General features: G+C 67.2%; 4 protein-coding genes across 5 annotated transcripts; 2 read left to right on the forward strand and 2 right to left on the reverse strand.

The window, feature by feature from the left end:
- The first annotated feature begins 56 nt into the window (after nt 1–56).
- Nucleotides 57–2297, forward strand: AMT (aminomethyltransferase). Its single transcript, XM_051627803.1, has 8 exons — nt 57–370; nt 483–563; nt 682–810; nt 971–1049; nt 1208–1353; nt 1442–1622; nt 1788–1943; nt 2063–2297. Exons 1-8 carry the CDS (start codon nt 113–115, stop codon nt 2239–2241), a joined length of 1209 nt encoding a protein of 402 aa, XP_051483763.1. The 5' UTR covers nt 57–112; the 3' UTR covers nt 2242–2297.
- Nucleotides 2298–2345: 48 nt separating this feature from the next.
- On the reverse strand, nt 2346–3366 carry TCTA (T cell leukemia translocation altered). Its single transcript, XM_051627804.1, has 2 exons — nt 3007–3366; nt 2346–2512 (listed from the first exon to the last, which is right to left on the reverse strand). The coding sequence occupies exons 1-2, from the start codon at nt 3336–3338 to the stop codon at nt 2470–2472; spliced, it is 375 nt and encodes a 124-aa protein (XP_051483764.1). The 5' UTR covers nt 3339–3366; the 3' UTR covers nt 2346–2469.
- A 126-nt stretch (nt 3367–3492) lies between these two features.
- UBA7 (ubiquitin like modifier activating enzyme 7) lies at nt 3493–11787 on the forward strand. 2 transcript variants are annotated; one of them, XM_051627812.1, is made up of 24 exons: nt 3493–3540; nt 3616–3781; nt 4499–4633; nt 4700–4806; nt 4964–5054; nt 5159–5300; nt 5395–5492; nt 5604–5750; nt 5832–5990; nt 6100–6207; nt 6289–6369; nt 6447–6602; nt 6705–6870; nt 6947–7143; nt 7388–7452; nt 7583–7766; nt 7874–7948; nt 8465–8651; nt 8842–8951; nt 9062–9148; nt 9223–9414; nt 11068–11169; nt 11255–11355; nt 11605–11787. In XM_051627812.1, exons 1-24 carry the CDS (start codon nt 3500–3502, stop codon nt 11729–11731), a joined length of 3024 nt encoding a protein of 1007 aa, XP_051483772.1. In that variant the 5' UTR covers nt 3493–3499; the 3' UTR covers nt 11732–11787. The 2 variants fall into 2 exon arrangements, with proteins under 2 accessions (XP_051483772.1, XP_051483773.1); XM_051627813.1 differs by lacking the exons at nt 3493–3540; nt 3616–3781 and having other exon boundaries at nt 4547–4806; nt 4984–5054.
- Nucleotides 11788–11890: 103 nt separating this feature from the next.
- On the reverse strand, nt 11891–14268 carry INKA1 (inka box actin regulator 1). Its single transcript, XM_051627561.1, has 2 exons — nt 14091–14268; nt 11891–12799 (listed from the first exon to the last, which is right to left on the reverse strand). Exons 1-2 carry the CDS (start codon nt 14139–14141, stop codon nt 11930–11932), a joined length of 921 nt encoding a protein of 306 aa, XP_051483521.1. The 5' UTR covers nt 14142–14268; the 3' UTR covers nt 11891–11929.
- Between the last annotated feature and the right edge of the window lie 291 nt (nt 14269–14559).

Consider the following 14559-nt stretch of genomic DNA (forward strand, 5'->3'; position numbering starts at 1 on the left):
GGCCGGGCGAGCGGCGGGGGAGGCGGTGCCGCTGTGCGGGGCGGAGCGGGGGCCGGCCGGACTCCATGTCCCAGGGGCCCCGGGGACACGGCCGTACCGGGAGGGAGGGAGGATGCTGCGGGCGGGCTGCCGCGCCGCGCTGCCCCGCCGCCCCCCGGGCTGGGCGCCGCTGAGCGGGGCCGGGGGAGCCGAGGAGGGGGCGGGGGGGCTGAAGCGGACCCCGCTGGACGCCCTGCACCGGGCCCGCGGCGGGAAGATGGTGCCGTTCGCCGGCTGGAGCCTGCCCCTGCACTATGGGGAGGGCCACCTCCAGTCCCACCTGCACACCCGCCGCTGCTGCTCCCTCTTCGATGTCTCCCACATGCCCCAGGTAGCAGGGGAGGGAGGGGGAGACTGGGGGTGGCGGGGCACTCTGGAGAGGGGTCTGGGGACATGGGTGGGACACCCACACCCCCTCACTTCCCCCTTCTGGCCCCTTTCAGACCAGGGTGTACGGCCGGGACCGTGTCAGGTTCGTGGAGAGCCTGGTGGTGGGGGACATCGCCGAGTTGAAGCTGGGACAGGTACAGGGCACGGGGGTGAGGGCACCAGGTATCCATCGGGTTTAGAGGCCCCCGAGAGGGCGGGGTTATGGGACGGGACAGGCAAGGCTGCCTGCACTCCCAAGGACCGTGTCCACAGGGCACCCTGACGCTGCTCACCAACGAGAGGGGTGGCATCGTGGATGACCTCATTGTCACCAACACAGCAGATCACCTCTACATCGTGTCCAACGCGGGCTGCACCGACAAGGACTTGGCCATTATGAGGGTACGCGGCTGCCCGAGCTCCCCGGGAGGTGGGGACAGCAGGGACATCCAGTGGGAATGAACCCTCCCACACCTTTTGCTGACATCCATGGCTGGGGGCACCATGTGTGGGGTGGGACCAGAGCTGTCCCTGTGCTAGCTGCCCACTGTTACCCCGGCAGGGCAGAGCAGCGGAGCTGCAGGCCACCGGCAGTGACATCCACCTGGAGATGTTGGACAACGCGCTGCTGGCTCTGCAAGGTAGTGGAGTCCCCGCATGGGCTGGCACTGAACATCACCATGGGAGGCTCGGGCCACGCCCTTCTCCAGGTCCCTGTGTGATGCATGTTAGTGTCCTTCCCACATCCCCCCACCCTTCCCCAGACACTGCTGTCCCCCAGAACCACCTGCCTCCCCAGGTCCCTCCATGGCACGGGTGCTGCAGGCAGGGCTGTCAGATGACCTGGCCAAGCTGCACTTCATGAACAGCGTCACCACAACAGTCTTTGGCGTGCCAGGCTGCCGGGTCACGCGCTGCGGCTACACCGGCGAGGATGGTGTGGAGGTACCTGGGAGCCGCGGTGGCACCAACAGTAACACCGTGCCCCGCTGCCCCTGCGCCCCACTGACCCTGCTGCCCCTGTCCCCCGCAGATCTCGGTGCCCGCAGCGCAGGCAGTGGAGCTGGCAGAGCGGCTGCTGGGTGTTGCTGAGGTGTGGCCGGCGGGGCTGGCAGCCAGGGACAGCCTGCGCCTGGAAGCCGGGCTCTGCCTCTACGGCAATGACATCGATGAGACCACCACGCCTGCCGAGGCTGGGCTGCTGTGGACCTTGGGTAGGTGCCATGTCCACCCCATCTTGTCCTCCGGATGGGCAGAGGGGCAAGGTGTCCCTAACGGGGCACAGGGGGGACCAGGTGGGCATCGCCAGAGTGGGACCCGATGGCACAATGAAGGGTGGGGAAGCCCTGTGCCAACCCTCGCCCATCTCTGCTCCGCAGGGAAGCGCCGACGTGCCAACATGGACTTCCCCGGCGCAGCCATCATCATGGCACAAGTCAAAGAGAAGCCGAAGCGCAAGCGTGTGGGGCTGACGTCAGTGGGACCCCCCATCCGGCCCCACACAGCCATCCTGGGCCCCGAGGGCACACCTGTGGGTAGGTGGGGTCAGGGGGGCTGGAGTGGGCAGGGCTCCCAGATGCACCCATGACATGGGTAGGGGCTGGGGCTGCTGGTCCCCCATCACCTCATTCCCCTGTGTCCCCCACATCCCCAGGCACGGTGACCAGCGGCTGCCCCTCCCCCTCCCTGGGCAAGAACATCGCCATGGGCTACGTGGAGACAGCGCACAGCCGAGCTGGCACCGCGCTCACCGTCGAGGTGCGGAAGAAGCAGCACCCAGCCCTCGTCACCAAGATGCCCTTTGTGCCCACCCACTACTACATGGCCAAGTGAGGCCGGTCCCTGCTGTGGGCATGGCCCCTGGCCCTAATAAACGCCCCCTGCCCCACTCTCCTGCCCTCCTCCCTGGTGACAGCGGTGGGTGCCAAAGCAAGGGGGGTGGGAGGTGAGGCACAGCACTTTAATGGTGCAGGACGTGCCCAACAGGTGCCAAAGGAAGGGGGAGCAGATGGGGCACAGCGCTGCAATGGTGCAGGATGTGCCCAGCGGTCCTGGAGCTCCTCACTCCCGGTGTGTCTTTGCCGGCTCCGCCGCTGAGCTGTCCCTGGAAGAGAAGGGGCAGTGTGAGCAGGGCAGGGACAGCACCCCAGCGTGGGGGGGGGTCACCCCGCCACCTGTGCCAGGCAGGCAGGGCTGGCGTTGCACTAACTGGGGCTTACTGGTTTGAGGATGCAGCTAGGAAGGCACAGACCGGGATGCACTGGCTGGGGGGCACGGATGGGAGGGAGCTCGCTGGGCAGTACTGGTTTGGGGCTGCAACCAGGAGGATGCTTGCGGGGGCATGCTGGGCTGGGAGGGCATTCACTGGGCTGGAGGTGCAGGTGGGGGTCGCTCACTGGTCTAGACTGCGCTGAGGGAGCAGCCAGGACGCTCGCTGGGCCATCCTGGGCGGGGAGGGGGCACTGACTGCGGTGCTCTGGGCCGGGGGCACAGCCGGGGGTGCTGGCAGGGCCGGGCCGCGGCGGGGCCGCTGCCGGTGGGGCCCGCGGGAGCCGGGGCGGGGGTTGCGGTTCGGACCCGCCGGCAGCGGGGACTCACAGGGGCAGGCAGTGCCGCTGAGCGGTGCCGTTGCGTCCGGCCGGGCCAGCGGGGGAGAGGGAGTGCGCGCGGGGCCTGGCGGGGCCGGGGCCGGAGGGGGGGCCGGGGCCGGGGGTCCGGCGGGCGTCGGGTCTCGTCCGGTAGCAGAGCTCGGCGATCACCTCGCCGTAGGCGCGCCAAGCCAGGTGGATGCCCAGCAGGCTGAGGCCCAGCCAGAGCAGCAGCAGCTGGCACAGCGCGGCCCGCACGTCCTGCGCCGCCCACTCGGCCGCCAGCTCCCGGCCCAGCCCGCTCAGCTCCTGCCACAGCACCGGCCACAGCCCCGCCGCCATGATGCGGCAGCGCCGGCACTTCCGGGCCGGGGCGGGGCCGGTCGGGGCGGGGCCGGTCGGTGCCGGGGCGGGGCGGGGCCGGTCGGGGGCGGGGCGGGGCCGGTCGGGGCGGGGCGGGGCCGGTCGGGGCGGGGGCGGTGCCGGGGCGGGGCGGGGCTGCCATGGCGCGCAGGGAGGCGGAAGCGCGGTACTCGCGGCAGCTGTACGTGCGGGGCCGGGGCGGCAGCGGGGCTGGGAGCGGTTTCGCCGGTTCCCGCTGACGGCCCCCGCTCCCCAGGTACGTGCTGGGCGATGGGGCGCAGTGGCTGGCCCGGGCGAAGGTGCTGGTGTCGGGGCTGCGCGGGACGGGAGCTCACGTGGCGGCGATGCTGGTGCTGGCGGGGACCGGGCGCGTCGTCCTGCACGATGGCGGCACCGCCTGCACGGCTGACCTGGCACAGCAGGTACCGGAGGGGCCGCGCGGGTGACACGGCTATAGGTGGGGGCCCCCAGAACCGGCAGAGGTATGGTTACTGAGAGGTGGGTCTCAGTAACAGGTAAAGCTGTGGGCAAGGGTCCCGGTAATGGGCACCGGTACCGGTGGGGGTCCTAGTAACAGGTACAGGTATGGGTGGGGGGCCCAGTAGCAGGCACAGGTGTGGGTAAAGGTCCTGATAGTGGGTGTGGATGCACCTGGGCTATCCCTGTAGCAGGTATGGGTATGGGGTGGGGGGTCTCTCAAGAACAGGTACAGGCTGGGGGTCCTGCTAAGGAGTGTGGAACAGGAGATCGCTGCCACGGGTGTGGCCTAGGGTACCTCTCATCATCATAAGCAAGGCCACAGGGGGTCCTGCGTGTTGTGGTTTGGGCCTAACACAACAAAGAAACAGCCCTGGGGCTGCTCACTCAACTTCCCCCCAACACACTATGGGATGGGGAGGACAGAGGCCAGCTAGAAGCTCCTTCCTTCTCAAGAAGGATTCCTTACAGTCCTCCCCTGCTTCCCCACATGGTCCCTCTTATGGGAGAGAGTCCTCCATGAACCAAAAATCCCACCAAACCAAACCAGCACACCTGTGTCGCAGTGTGGTCCTCAGCAGAGGGCCTCCCACCAGTGAGGGCAGGGCCCTGTGACAGCACCCCAAACCAGTGGGGTGCCCCACTATGTGCCCACCCCACAGTTCCTCCTGAGGGAGAGCGACATAGGCCAGAACCGCGCTGAGGTGTCCCGGTGGGCCCTGGCTGAGCTGAACCCACAGGTGGCAGTGGTGACCTACACGGGGGAGCTGTCGGAGGACTTCCTTGCCTCCTTCGAGGTGAGCCCATGCCCCTGTGCCCCAGAGGCCCCTTGAGTGGTGGCACCTGCTAATGCCCCAGTGTAGGTGGTGGTGCTGACCGAGTCCCTGCTGGAGGAACAGCTCCGCATTGGAGACTTCTGCCACGCCCACGGTATCTGCTTTATCGTGGCTGATGCCAAAGGGTTGGCCGGGTAAGAGTTCTCTGCTGCAGGGTCCTGCCAATGGCTCTGGGTCTCCTTGTTCCCAGAGCCTGCAACCCTGCTTGTTGCCATTCTGCTGGTGGGGCTGCTTGGCCTAGGCAACTTGGTGAGGTGGCTTCTCTGGCAAAACCCCATTGTTCCTCTCCAGGCAGTTGTTTTGTGACTTAGGGAAGCGCTTCATCACTGACAACCCAGAAGAAAAGGACCTGGCACTTGCTGCTGTGCAGCACATCTCCCAGGTAGAAGAATGACCTTGGTGGGCTCCCCAGAATGCCTCTGCATCCTCCAGTGGCCTTGTGTCACGTGTATATTCCCCTGTCCTTGTGTCCTTTTCCTTCCTCAGGGCAACCCAGGTGTGGTGACGTGCGTGGGGACAGAGTACAGCTATGACCATGACTTCTGTGATGGTGACCTGGTGACATTTTCTGGCGTGGAGGGGATGACAGAGCTGAATGGCTGTGACCCTGTCCCTGTGCGTGTGCTGGGTGAGTTGTCTGGGGGGACCCAGCTGCCTCAGCCCAGGGGACCTCACTGGATCCTCTGTGGTGACCTTGATGTCTGTCCCCATCTCATCCCCAGATGGCTCCAGGCTGGAGATTGGGGATACCAGCTCCTTCTCACCCTACCATCGTGGGGGCCTGGTCTCACAGGTTCGGCTGTCCCAGGCATACTCCTACGTAAGTCCCCCTTGGCCTCACAGTGCCACCTGGGCTATGGCACTGCCGTGCCACTCTGTGCCCACCCTGGCCCCAGAGAAGCTCATCCAGGCCCTGGCACTGTGCTGGCAGGAACCCCTGCGCCAAGCACTGAGGGAGCCCAAGATCCCAGTGGCAAATCCCGGGGAGCTGCCCCGCAGCCGCAGCCTGCACGTTGCCTTCCAGGCCCTGCATGCTTTCCGCAGGGAAAGGGGCCACCTGCCCCGCCCCAGGGCACCGGTGAGTCTCCGTCCTACCCCAGTTCAGACCCCTAAACCCCCACCACTCTGCCCAGGGCTGCCCTGTCCCCTCTGCCCACAGGCAGATGCCGAGCGGGTGCTGGAGCTGGCACGGAGCCTGGGGACACAGCAGGGTCCCCTGGACGAGGACCTTGTACGAGCCTTCGCCAGCGTGAGCGCGGGGGACCTGTGCCCTGTGGCCGCCGTCATCGGGGCCCTGGCGGCCCAGGAGGTGCTGAAGGTGAGCAGGCAGAGGATCCCCGTCCCGAGGGTCTTGCTGCTCGTGTCCGCGCGGTTCTCCTGCTGTATTTGGTGACCACGAGAGGGCACTTGCTGCCCGTTCACCCCAGGCCATCACCGGGAGGTTCCTGCCGCTGGACCAGTGGTTCTACTTCGATGCCCTGGAGTGCCTGGCGCTGGAGGGGGCCGCGCAGCTGACGGAGGAGGATTGTGCCCCGGTGAGAGCGTGTGCCGAGCCCCTCTGGAACAGTCGGGGGGCTCTGGCTGCCCGCGCTCACACGGCTCCTCCATCCCGGCAGAGGGGCTCTCGCTACGACGGCCAGATCGCTGTCTTCGGAGCCGCCTTCCAGGAGCGGCTGGCCAGCCAGAAGTACTTGGTGGTGAGCTGTGGTGGGCGCTGCGGTGCCGGGAAAGGCTGCGCAGCTGCCAGGGAGCTGCAGCGGCTCTGCCCCGGCAGGTGGGAGCCGGCGCCATCGGCTGCGAGCTGCTCAAGAACTTTGCCATGATGGGGCTGGCAGCAGGGCCAGACGGGGACCTCACTGTCACCGACATGGACACCGTCGCTCTCTCCAACCTTCATCGGCAGCTCCTCTACCGCTTCTCGGATATATCGGTGAGGCGAAGACTGAGCTCCCCCTGAAGGGCACCCTATGCAAGGGGCTTCCCAGGGCCGTGGGGTGGGGGAGAGCTGCCCACCCCCTCTCTGCCCTGCCAGATGCTGAAGTCGGTGGTGGCTGCAGCTGCCGTGCGGCGCATGAACCCCGATGTCAGGGTGACAGCTCACCAGAACCAAGTGGGACCTGCCACCGAGCTGCTCTATGGGGATCACTTCTTCCGGAGCCTGGATGGTGTCCTTAGCGCTGTGGACACGCTGGAGGCCCGTGAGTGTGGGGAGGGAATAGGGGCTGAGCTGGCAGCCATGCTTCCTGGCTGCCAGGCACCCCTGTCTCCCCACAGGCACCTACTTGGAGAGCCGCTGCTTCCGCTGCCGCACCCCACTGCTGGATTCGGGCACAGAGGGGCCACGGGGCAACGTGCTGGTCACGGTGCCCTTTCTGACCAAGCCGCCTGAACCAGCCAGTGCCCCTGCAGATGGCACCTTCCCCCTCTGCACCCTGCGGTACTTCCCCCTCAACATCCAGCATACACTGCAGGTAGGCTATGGCACCCCAGCACCACGCGAGGAAGCCCTGGCACCTTTGTTGTCCTTTTCTGTTTCCCCCTCCGGCCATGACTATGGCCATGGGTAGGATTCAGCCCCAGCTGCTTCCTGCCAGCCGTCTGAGTGCTGCCACCAGCCCCAGCATGGCCTCGCCCTCCCCCTGGTCTTGGGCTGGGGGTCGGGGAGGGAGGCAGGATGGGAATGTTCCAGTGCTCATCCCTGCTCTCCCTCCACAGTGGGCCTGTGACGAGTTTGAGGGGCTCTTCCAGGTGCCAGCGGAGCATGTCAACCTGTTCATGGAGTGAGTGAGCCTGAGGAAGCGGGGCTGGGAGAGCAGCTGCTGGCACCGCCGGGGTCCTGGTGGGGCTGGGGAGAGGTCCCATCCGGGGCACCCCATGGGATTGCTCCTGGGCCAGTACCTGATTTTGCAGAGACCCTGCTTTCCTGGAGCGTCTGCCAGCGAGGAAGGCCCTGGAGATCCTGAAGCAGCTGCGGGAGAACCTGCAGGAGCGGCCGCAGGACTGGCAGGACTGTGTGCGCTGGGCCCGGCGGCACTGGCAGCGCCGCTACCACGATGACATCGCCCAGCTGCTGCACATCTTCCCCCCGGAGCACGTGAGACCATGGGGCTGGCACCCTCTGTACCCTCTCCCCTGCGTCCGCTGCCCTACCATAGCTGGGGGCTGGCATCCCCAGACCTAACTCTGCTCTCCCTGCACCAGGAAACCAGCCCAGGTGTCCCCTTCTGGTCTGGGGACAAGAACTGTCCCCATCCTCTGACGTTCGAACCTGACAATGTGAGTGCAGGGGGGAGCCACAGGGTCCCCCAATGGGGACAGTGTAGGCTGGGGGAGAGCTGAGCCTGTGCCAGGGGTATGATGGATGCCAAATTGAAGAAGTTATCTCCTGTGAGGGTAGTGAGACACTGAGAGAGGTTGTCCAAAGAATCTGTGGATGCCCCTTCCCTGGCAGTGTTCAAGGCCAGGTTCGATAGGGCTTGGAGCAGCCTGGTCTAGTGGGAGCTGTCTCTGCCCATGGCAGAGACTTAGGACTAGGTGATATTTAAGGTCCCTTCCACCCCAAACTGTTCTGTGATTCTATCATTCTGTGATCATAGCAATGACCTGACATAGCCTTTCTGGGGCTGCCCAGTCTTAGGCTGGGTCTGTCCCCATTCCCCTAGTCAGTGAAGGCACTGCTGGAAACAGCTGAGGCACTTCCATCTCCACCTCGGGACAAAGTGGGCAGCCTTGGTCTGTGGGCTCATGGACCACCCTGGCGAGGCACCTCATGGCCCCTACTCTGCCCCCCAGGACACCCACATGGCGTACGTGGTGGCTGCTGCCCACCTTTTTGCTCTAGCACACAAGGTGCCACCATGCAGCGACTGGGACGCTGCCCAGACCCTCCTCCACAGTATGGTCCTGCCACCCTTTGCACCCCTGGAGGGGCTCCAGATTCCACTCACGGAGGAGCAGGAGGAGGCACAGGCATCCACAGGTGAGGGTCTCCGTGCTCCTACATCCCCTGGAATGTGTCCCTGGGTCCAGCCTGGTGGTGGTGAGGCTGTGGTGCTGCTCATCCCGCCCCAGCACCCAAGAAGACCTGGACCAAGACAGGGGGCGTCATGCCATGCCCCCAGCAGTACCATGGTGCATGGGTGCCACCCTGGAAATCCCTGTGTCCCCAGACCATAGGCAGTTGGCAGAGCTTACCCAGGACCTGATGAAGTGGAGACAGGATCTGGTAGGGGATAAGGAGGTGCGATTGCCCCTGATGGAACCCATCCACTTTGATAAGGTACCTGGGGCCTGACCCCATTCAGCCCAGGGGGATGGTGGCTGCTAGTACTATCTGTGGGACATTGGTGTCCTCGTGAAGAGCTGATGTCCCCACACTGTCCCCCACAGGACAACAACCTCCACGTGGACTTTATTACAGCAGCCTCCAACCTACGTGCAGAGAACTACAGCATTCCCCCTGCTGACTGGCTGATGGTGAGAGGGGCAGGCATGGGGTCAAGGGTCCCCATCCTGTGTGGGGCAGCCAGTGATGTGCCTCCCATCCTCAGACCAAGCGGATTTCTGGGCGGATCGTGCCTGCCATCATCACCACCACAGCAGCCGTGGCTGGCCTGGCGTGCCTGGAGGTCTACAAGCTGGTCTGGGGGTGCCAGGACCGCAGCTGCTACCGCAACAGTGACGTCTTCCCCTCTGGCTTCCTGCTGCTCCGCTTCCAGCCCCCGCCACCGCACACCTACAGGGTAGGACCTTCTCCCCCAGGGCAGGACAGGTGGGGGATGCCATGGGGTCTTGTGGTGACCCAGCTCCTGGTGGCAGCCGCAGTGGGGTGATGCCAGGAGGTTCCAGGAGCAAGGAGGTGGCTGTGCAGGAGGGGCAGCTCTGGAAATGGATCTGGGTGCCGGGAGTGCCACAAGGCAGCGAGGAACCAGCTCCGTCCTGCAGTGACGCCCTTGGCACCCAGCCACCACCATCCTGCTCACCCTGGCTTCGGGATTCTCCAGGGTGCCTGTGGGACTGAAGCAGCCCCACCACCCCACACTGGGCCCCACAGTGAGCCCCATAGCCAGCAGTCAGGGGGCCACGGCAGCCATGCACATCTGGCTTATGGAAACCAGCTGTGGCAGCCAGAGAGCAGCTGGCACCGGGCCGGGAAGGGCCGCCCAGGGGGAGTGAGGCCGGGGGTCCCAGCAGTGGGGGGCCAGAGAGGGAGAGCGGGGGCAGGGGCAGGCCCAGATTGGGACTGTCTGGGCGATAGAGGCCCCTTTGTCTGGGGGTTTATGGCGTGCGAGGCAGAGGCAGCCCTTCCGGCATGGCAGGAAGCGCCGATTGGAACCAGATTGGCCTGGGGGGCCCAGGGCCGGGGGCAGGAAGAGGGGGAGGGAGGCTCCTCCACCAGCTCGGCACTGCTTTGGGCTGCCCAGCTGCCCCACCGTCTCCTTGCAGGCAGCCCAGCCCTGTGCTGTCCCAGCCACTGTGCCCCCAAGTTGGCACTGTCCTTGGATGGGGGACGCTGCTGGGACTGGCCATGCCATGGTCCCCACAGCAGTGCCCACCACCTCTAAGTCCCACAGTGGGGACACCCAGCACGTCTTGGTCTGAGCGCTTGGCCATGGTGTGGGAACACACATCCCACCGGCCTGCTTGGCATGACCAGTGGTCCCTTGGGGGCCTGGGGAGTCCACCATGGGGGCAGCCTCAGCCTGGGGGGGGGGACGGGTAGTGGCCTCCCCTCTACCTTGGGCAGTCACCCTAGTGAAGATGGGGTTAAGCCCTTTCCATCCCGGTGGGATAAGCACAGGCAGCAGAAGGCAGGAGGTGAGAAGGCAGCAGAAGGAGGAGGAGCAGGAGGGGAGAGCAGCCAGGTGCGAACAGCTCGAACAGCTCCTTCCCGAGCGCAGCGGGGCCAGCTCCTGGCAGGGGCTGGCGCTGCCTGCGGCGAGGGCAGATGGCAGAGCGGCCGTGCCAGACGGCGCGGGGCCGCATCCTGCACTCAGCCCGGAGCTCGGCACCCTCGGGCCGGAGCTGGGGTCAGGGGGCCACAGGCGTGAGAAGAGGTGATTGTGCGGGGCTGGGCAGTGCTTCAATGGCTCTTTGTGCACCCGTTCTGGCCCCGGGCTGGGGGCAGTGCCCGGCCCCAACCAACCCTGGCCCCTGCTGTGCTGGTGGGATGGCTGTCCCCCCCACTGCCCCTAGACCTTAGCAGCGCTCTGGGGATGGATGACTGTGCCCCACATTGCCCCCAGCCCACCACAGTGCCCTTACCTCCACACTGGTCCCTTTGCCCACCAGCCTGTACACTAGCCCTTGTGCTGTGCCAGTCCCTGACCTGCAGAACCAGGCAGGGGGCTGTGGGGTGGCAGTTCCACTGCCTACCCTAACTCTCCTCTTTGCAGTACGGTGGGCAAGAGTGGAGCTGCTGGGACCAGCTGGAGATGCGAGCAGTCGGTGCAGATGGGCAAGAGATGACGGTGCAGGAGGTGCTGGACTGGCTGCAGGTGAGCCCAGTGCAGGCAGCACCCAGGCATGTCACCCTGGGAGGCACAGAGTCAAATCCTGACACACACACCCCTGCCCTTGCAGAGGACATACAGCTGGACGGTGACCATGCTCCTGTGGGGCCACACCCTACTGTATGACAGGGAAGAGGATGAGGAGACACGGACCAGACAGCTGGCACAGAGGTAGGTTCCCTGACTTCGGGGCCCAATCCTGGCCCGGGTGGGGGGGGGAGTGCTGTCAGACCCCTTTCCCTCCATCCTGAGCCACTCCAGCTGCAGCACAGCTCCCAGCCGGCTGCTGGATAAACATCCTGCTGGCAGCACTTCCCGTGGTGGGACCCCTGCCCGGCCCCTTATTGCTGGCCCCTGCATCTCCCCCAGCCTGGCTGGGGAACAAGCCAACATCCCCAAAACTCCCTTTCTCTGCTATAGGTTATCGGAGATCCTAAAGGATGCTGGGGTGCCATGGCAGCGGGAGCTGGAGCTGACCTACGTGTGTGAGGGAGAGGATGCTGAGGCCCAGGAAGCCAGTCCTCGTCTCATCTGCTCCTTACCCTGAGTGAGGGGGCCCAATCCCCCACCCCATGCAATAAAAGCTGCAGATGAGCTCTGGTGCGTTTGCCCTCATGGAAAAACCCCTCTGTCTGCCCCTGCCTGGAGTTGGGGTGCAGGCAGCTCCCCCCGCCCCATTAACATTGCTGTGTCCAAACTGTACAAAACCGGGGTTTATTTACAGTGGAGGAGGGCAGGGACAGGGCTAAATGTAGCCAATAACGTCATTGCAGATGATGGGCTGGCGGCTGCGGCTGTTCATGAGGGCGGTGAAGCGGTGGAAGTCCGTAGCCAGCTGGGCGATGTTGCTGTGGGACTGGTGGAAGCAGGCACCTTTGGGCTGCCCTCCTAACCCCAGCGGGCAGGAGAAACGCTTGGTGGCTTCACGGCCCCCTGGACGGGCACCTTCGGCCCCTCGGGGCCGGGCCATGTTGGCCAGTTTACGGCGTACGTTGCCCGAGAGGCTGAGCAGGAAGGCGGGGGGCTTGGCCAGCCGGCGGGAGGGCTCGGCAGGGCTCCGGCGCCGTGGTTCGGCACCCACCTCGGGCAGGTCCATCCAGTTCTCCACCAGGTCAGCAAAGCAGTTGTCACCCAACACCAGGGGCTGCCGGTTCCGGCTCTGTGACAGCAATGCCACGGTCCAGTCCCGTGTGTCGGCCGGCTCCAGGGCCCGCCACTGCTCCAGGCAGGCGTCCGAGGTGGATTTGGGGCGGGCGCGGCGGGCGGGGGCGGGCGGCGGGGCTGCCGGGCCGGCGGAGAGCCGGTGTGCCCGCTGGCAGGGCGGGGGGTGCCGGCGCCGCACGGGCACCTCGTCCTCCCGCCACGTGCCCCCCGACGCCTCCGAGTACCCCGAGTCGAACTCCAGGCTGCGCTCGCTGGCTGGGGGGGAGCGGGCGGCCGGGCCTCCCCCTTCCTCCTCCTCACCGCTTGGTTCCAGGCTGCAGGCTGAATCCGCCGCCGAGCCGGGGCGTGGGGGGCGAGGAGCAGGCCCCGGCGCCCCTCCGGGGTGCTGCGCTGCCTGCCGTGTGCCGGGCATGTGCGCCTGCAGCGTCGCCCCCGCCTTCCGCTGGCACCGCTGGGGGTAAAGGGCAGGTCAGCACCCTCGGCTCCGCTTCCCCCGGCCCGCAACGCGACCCCCATCCCACCCCCTGGCACCCCGCGCACCCCCAGCCGCGTCCCACGGGGGCTTCGCTGGCAGGGCCGGGCGTGCAGCGGGGAGCGGGGTGCAGGCTTCAGCTTGCCCGCAGCCCCGGGCCCCGCTTTCCCGCGGCTCCGGCGCGGAGTCGGCCGGCGTGCAGCGGCATGTCGGGTGAGCAAGCAGGCACCCAGCCCCGGCCGTGCCTGCGGGAAATGACACAGGGCCACGGCACGTAGGAGCTGGGCGCCCCGCTGCCTCCCCAACCCCCCACCCTGGTGGGACGGCAGCTGGGACGCTCCGCCGGCGGGACCCCACCGGGTGGCACGGGGCTGGCTGCTGCCCCAGGGCTGGCAGGGGTGCTGGGGTGGGGCGCTCCCCCCACGCGCTGGCTGGGCCACCCAACCCACCCACTCTGTGCCCTCCAGCTGGGGCCACCCCGGGTGGCATCAAGACACAGCCAGGCCTGCGCCCAAGGCCGGGGCCCCCCGAAAGCCCCGGGAGGAAGCGTGGGGGGCCGGGGCTGAGGGGAGAAGGAAGGGGCGGCTGGCTCCCGCAGCCGGACTGCTCCTCGCTCTTGAATTCCTATTGTCTAACCCCAAAAGCAGGGTGTTCCGGCCGCTTTCCTTTCCGCGCCAGAGCTGCGGGAAGCGAAGCGAGCAGGGGGGATCGCTCCCCGTTCTTTTACAACAGCTCCCTCCGTCTGGCCCCGACGGAGCTGCTGGCCCGGCAGCGCCCAGTCCCTGTTCTGTTCCTGTCCCCATCCCGGTCCCTGTCCCCTCCCTGCCGTCTGGGACCCCCTCAGCCAGCCCCGCTGGCGACGTGCCACCGCCCCGATCTGCCCTGTCCTGGCCTTGGCAGCGCACCCGGCCAGGGCGAGCGGGGCAGGCGGGCGGCAGGCCCGGGGGAGCCGGCTGAGCCACCCTGTCACCGCCGGTCCCTGCGGGGCAGCCCGGGCGGGCGGCAAGGGTGGCAGCTCCGGGGTGGCGGTGCCACTGGCACCCTGATGGCTGGGCACACGCGTCCCACAGCCCCCCAGGTGTCTGGGGGGATAGCCGTGTCCCCACCGCCACCCGTGTCCCATCGGACGCCCGTGTCCCCCGCGCCTCCTTGGCCTTGCGCGTGATGTCATCGCGCTGATGTCACTGGCAGTGCTCTGACATCACGGCGATGCCCGGCTGGCGCGGGCAGGGTGGTCCCGTCCCTTCCCGGTGCCCGCGCCGACACTCACCCTGTCTGCGCCGAGCTGTCCCGGGCAGGCCTCCGGGCGGGGGCTGTGCATGCCCGGCCCGGCCCCGCTGCCCGTCCCGCCGGTGCCGGTGGCGGAGCAGCAGCACAGCGCCCAGCCGTGTCCGCTGCCTCCCGGCGCTGCCCAGGCAGCCCCGCCCCGCCCCACCGCGGCCAATGGGGCCGCCGTAACGTGAGTCCGGCCCGCACCGGCACCGGCACCGCCGCCCCGGGGCCCCGCCCCGGGACACGCCCCGCCCCGCCGCCCCGGGGCCCCGCGTCCGCCAACGCCCGGCCACGGCGGGATCGGGCAGCGCCGGGAAGGGCGGGACCGGGTGTCCTGGTGGGCAGCACCCCAGCCCTGCGGGCACCGAGGGGGCCCGGGAGGGCTCAGCGGCTCCGTTACAGGGTCCCGGGGCCGGGAGGACTCAGCGGCTCCGTTACAGGGTCCCGGGAGCAGCACCAGCGGCCAA

Source organism: Apus apus, chromosome 9 (assembly GCF_020740795.1).
Source record: "Apus apus isolate bApuApu2 chromosome 9, bApuApu2.pri.cur, whole genome shotgun sequence".
Lineage (NCBI taxonomy): Eukaryota > Metazoa > Chordata > Aves > Apodiformes > Apodidae > Apus > Apus apus.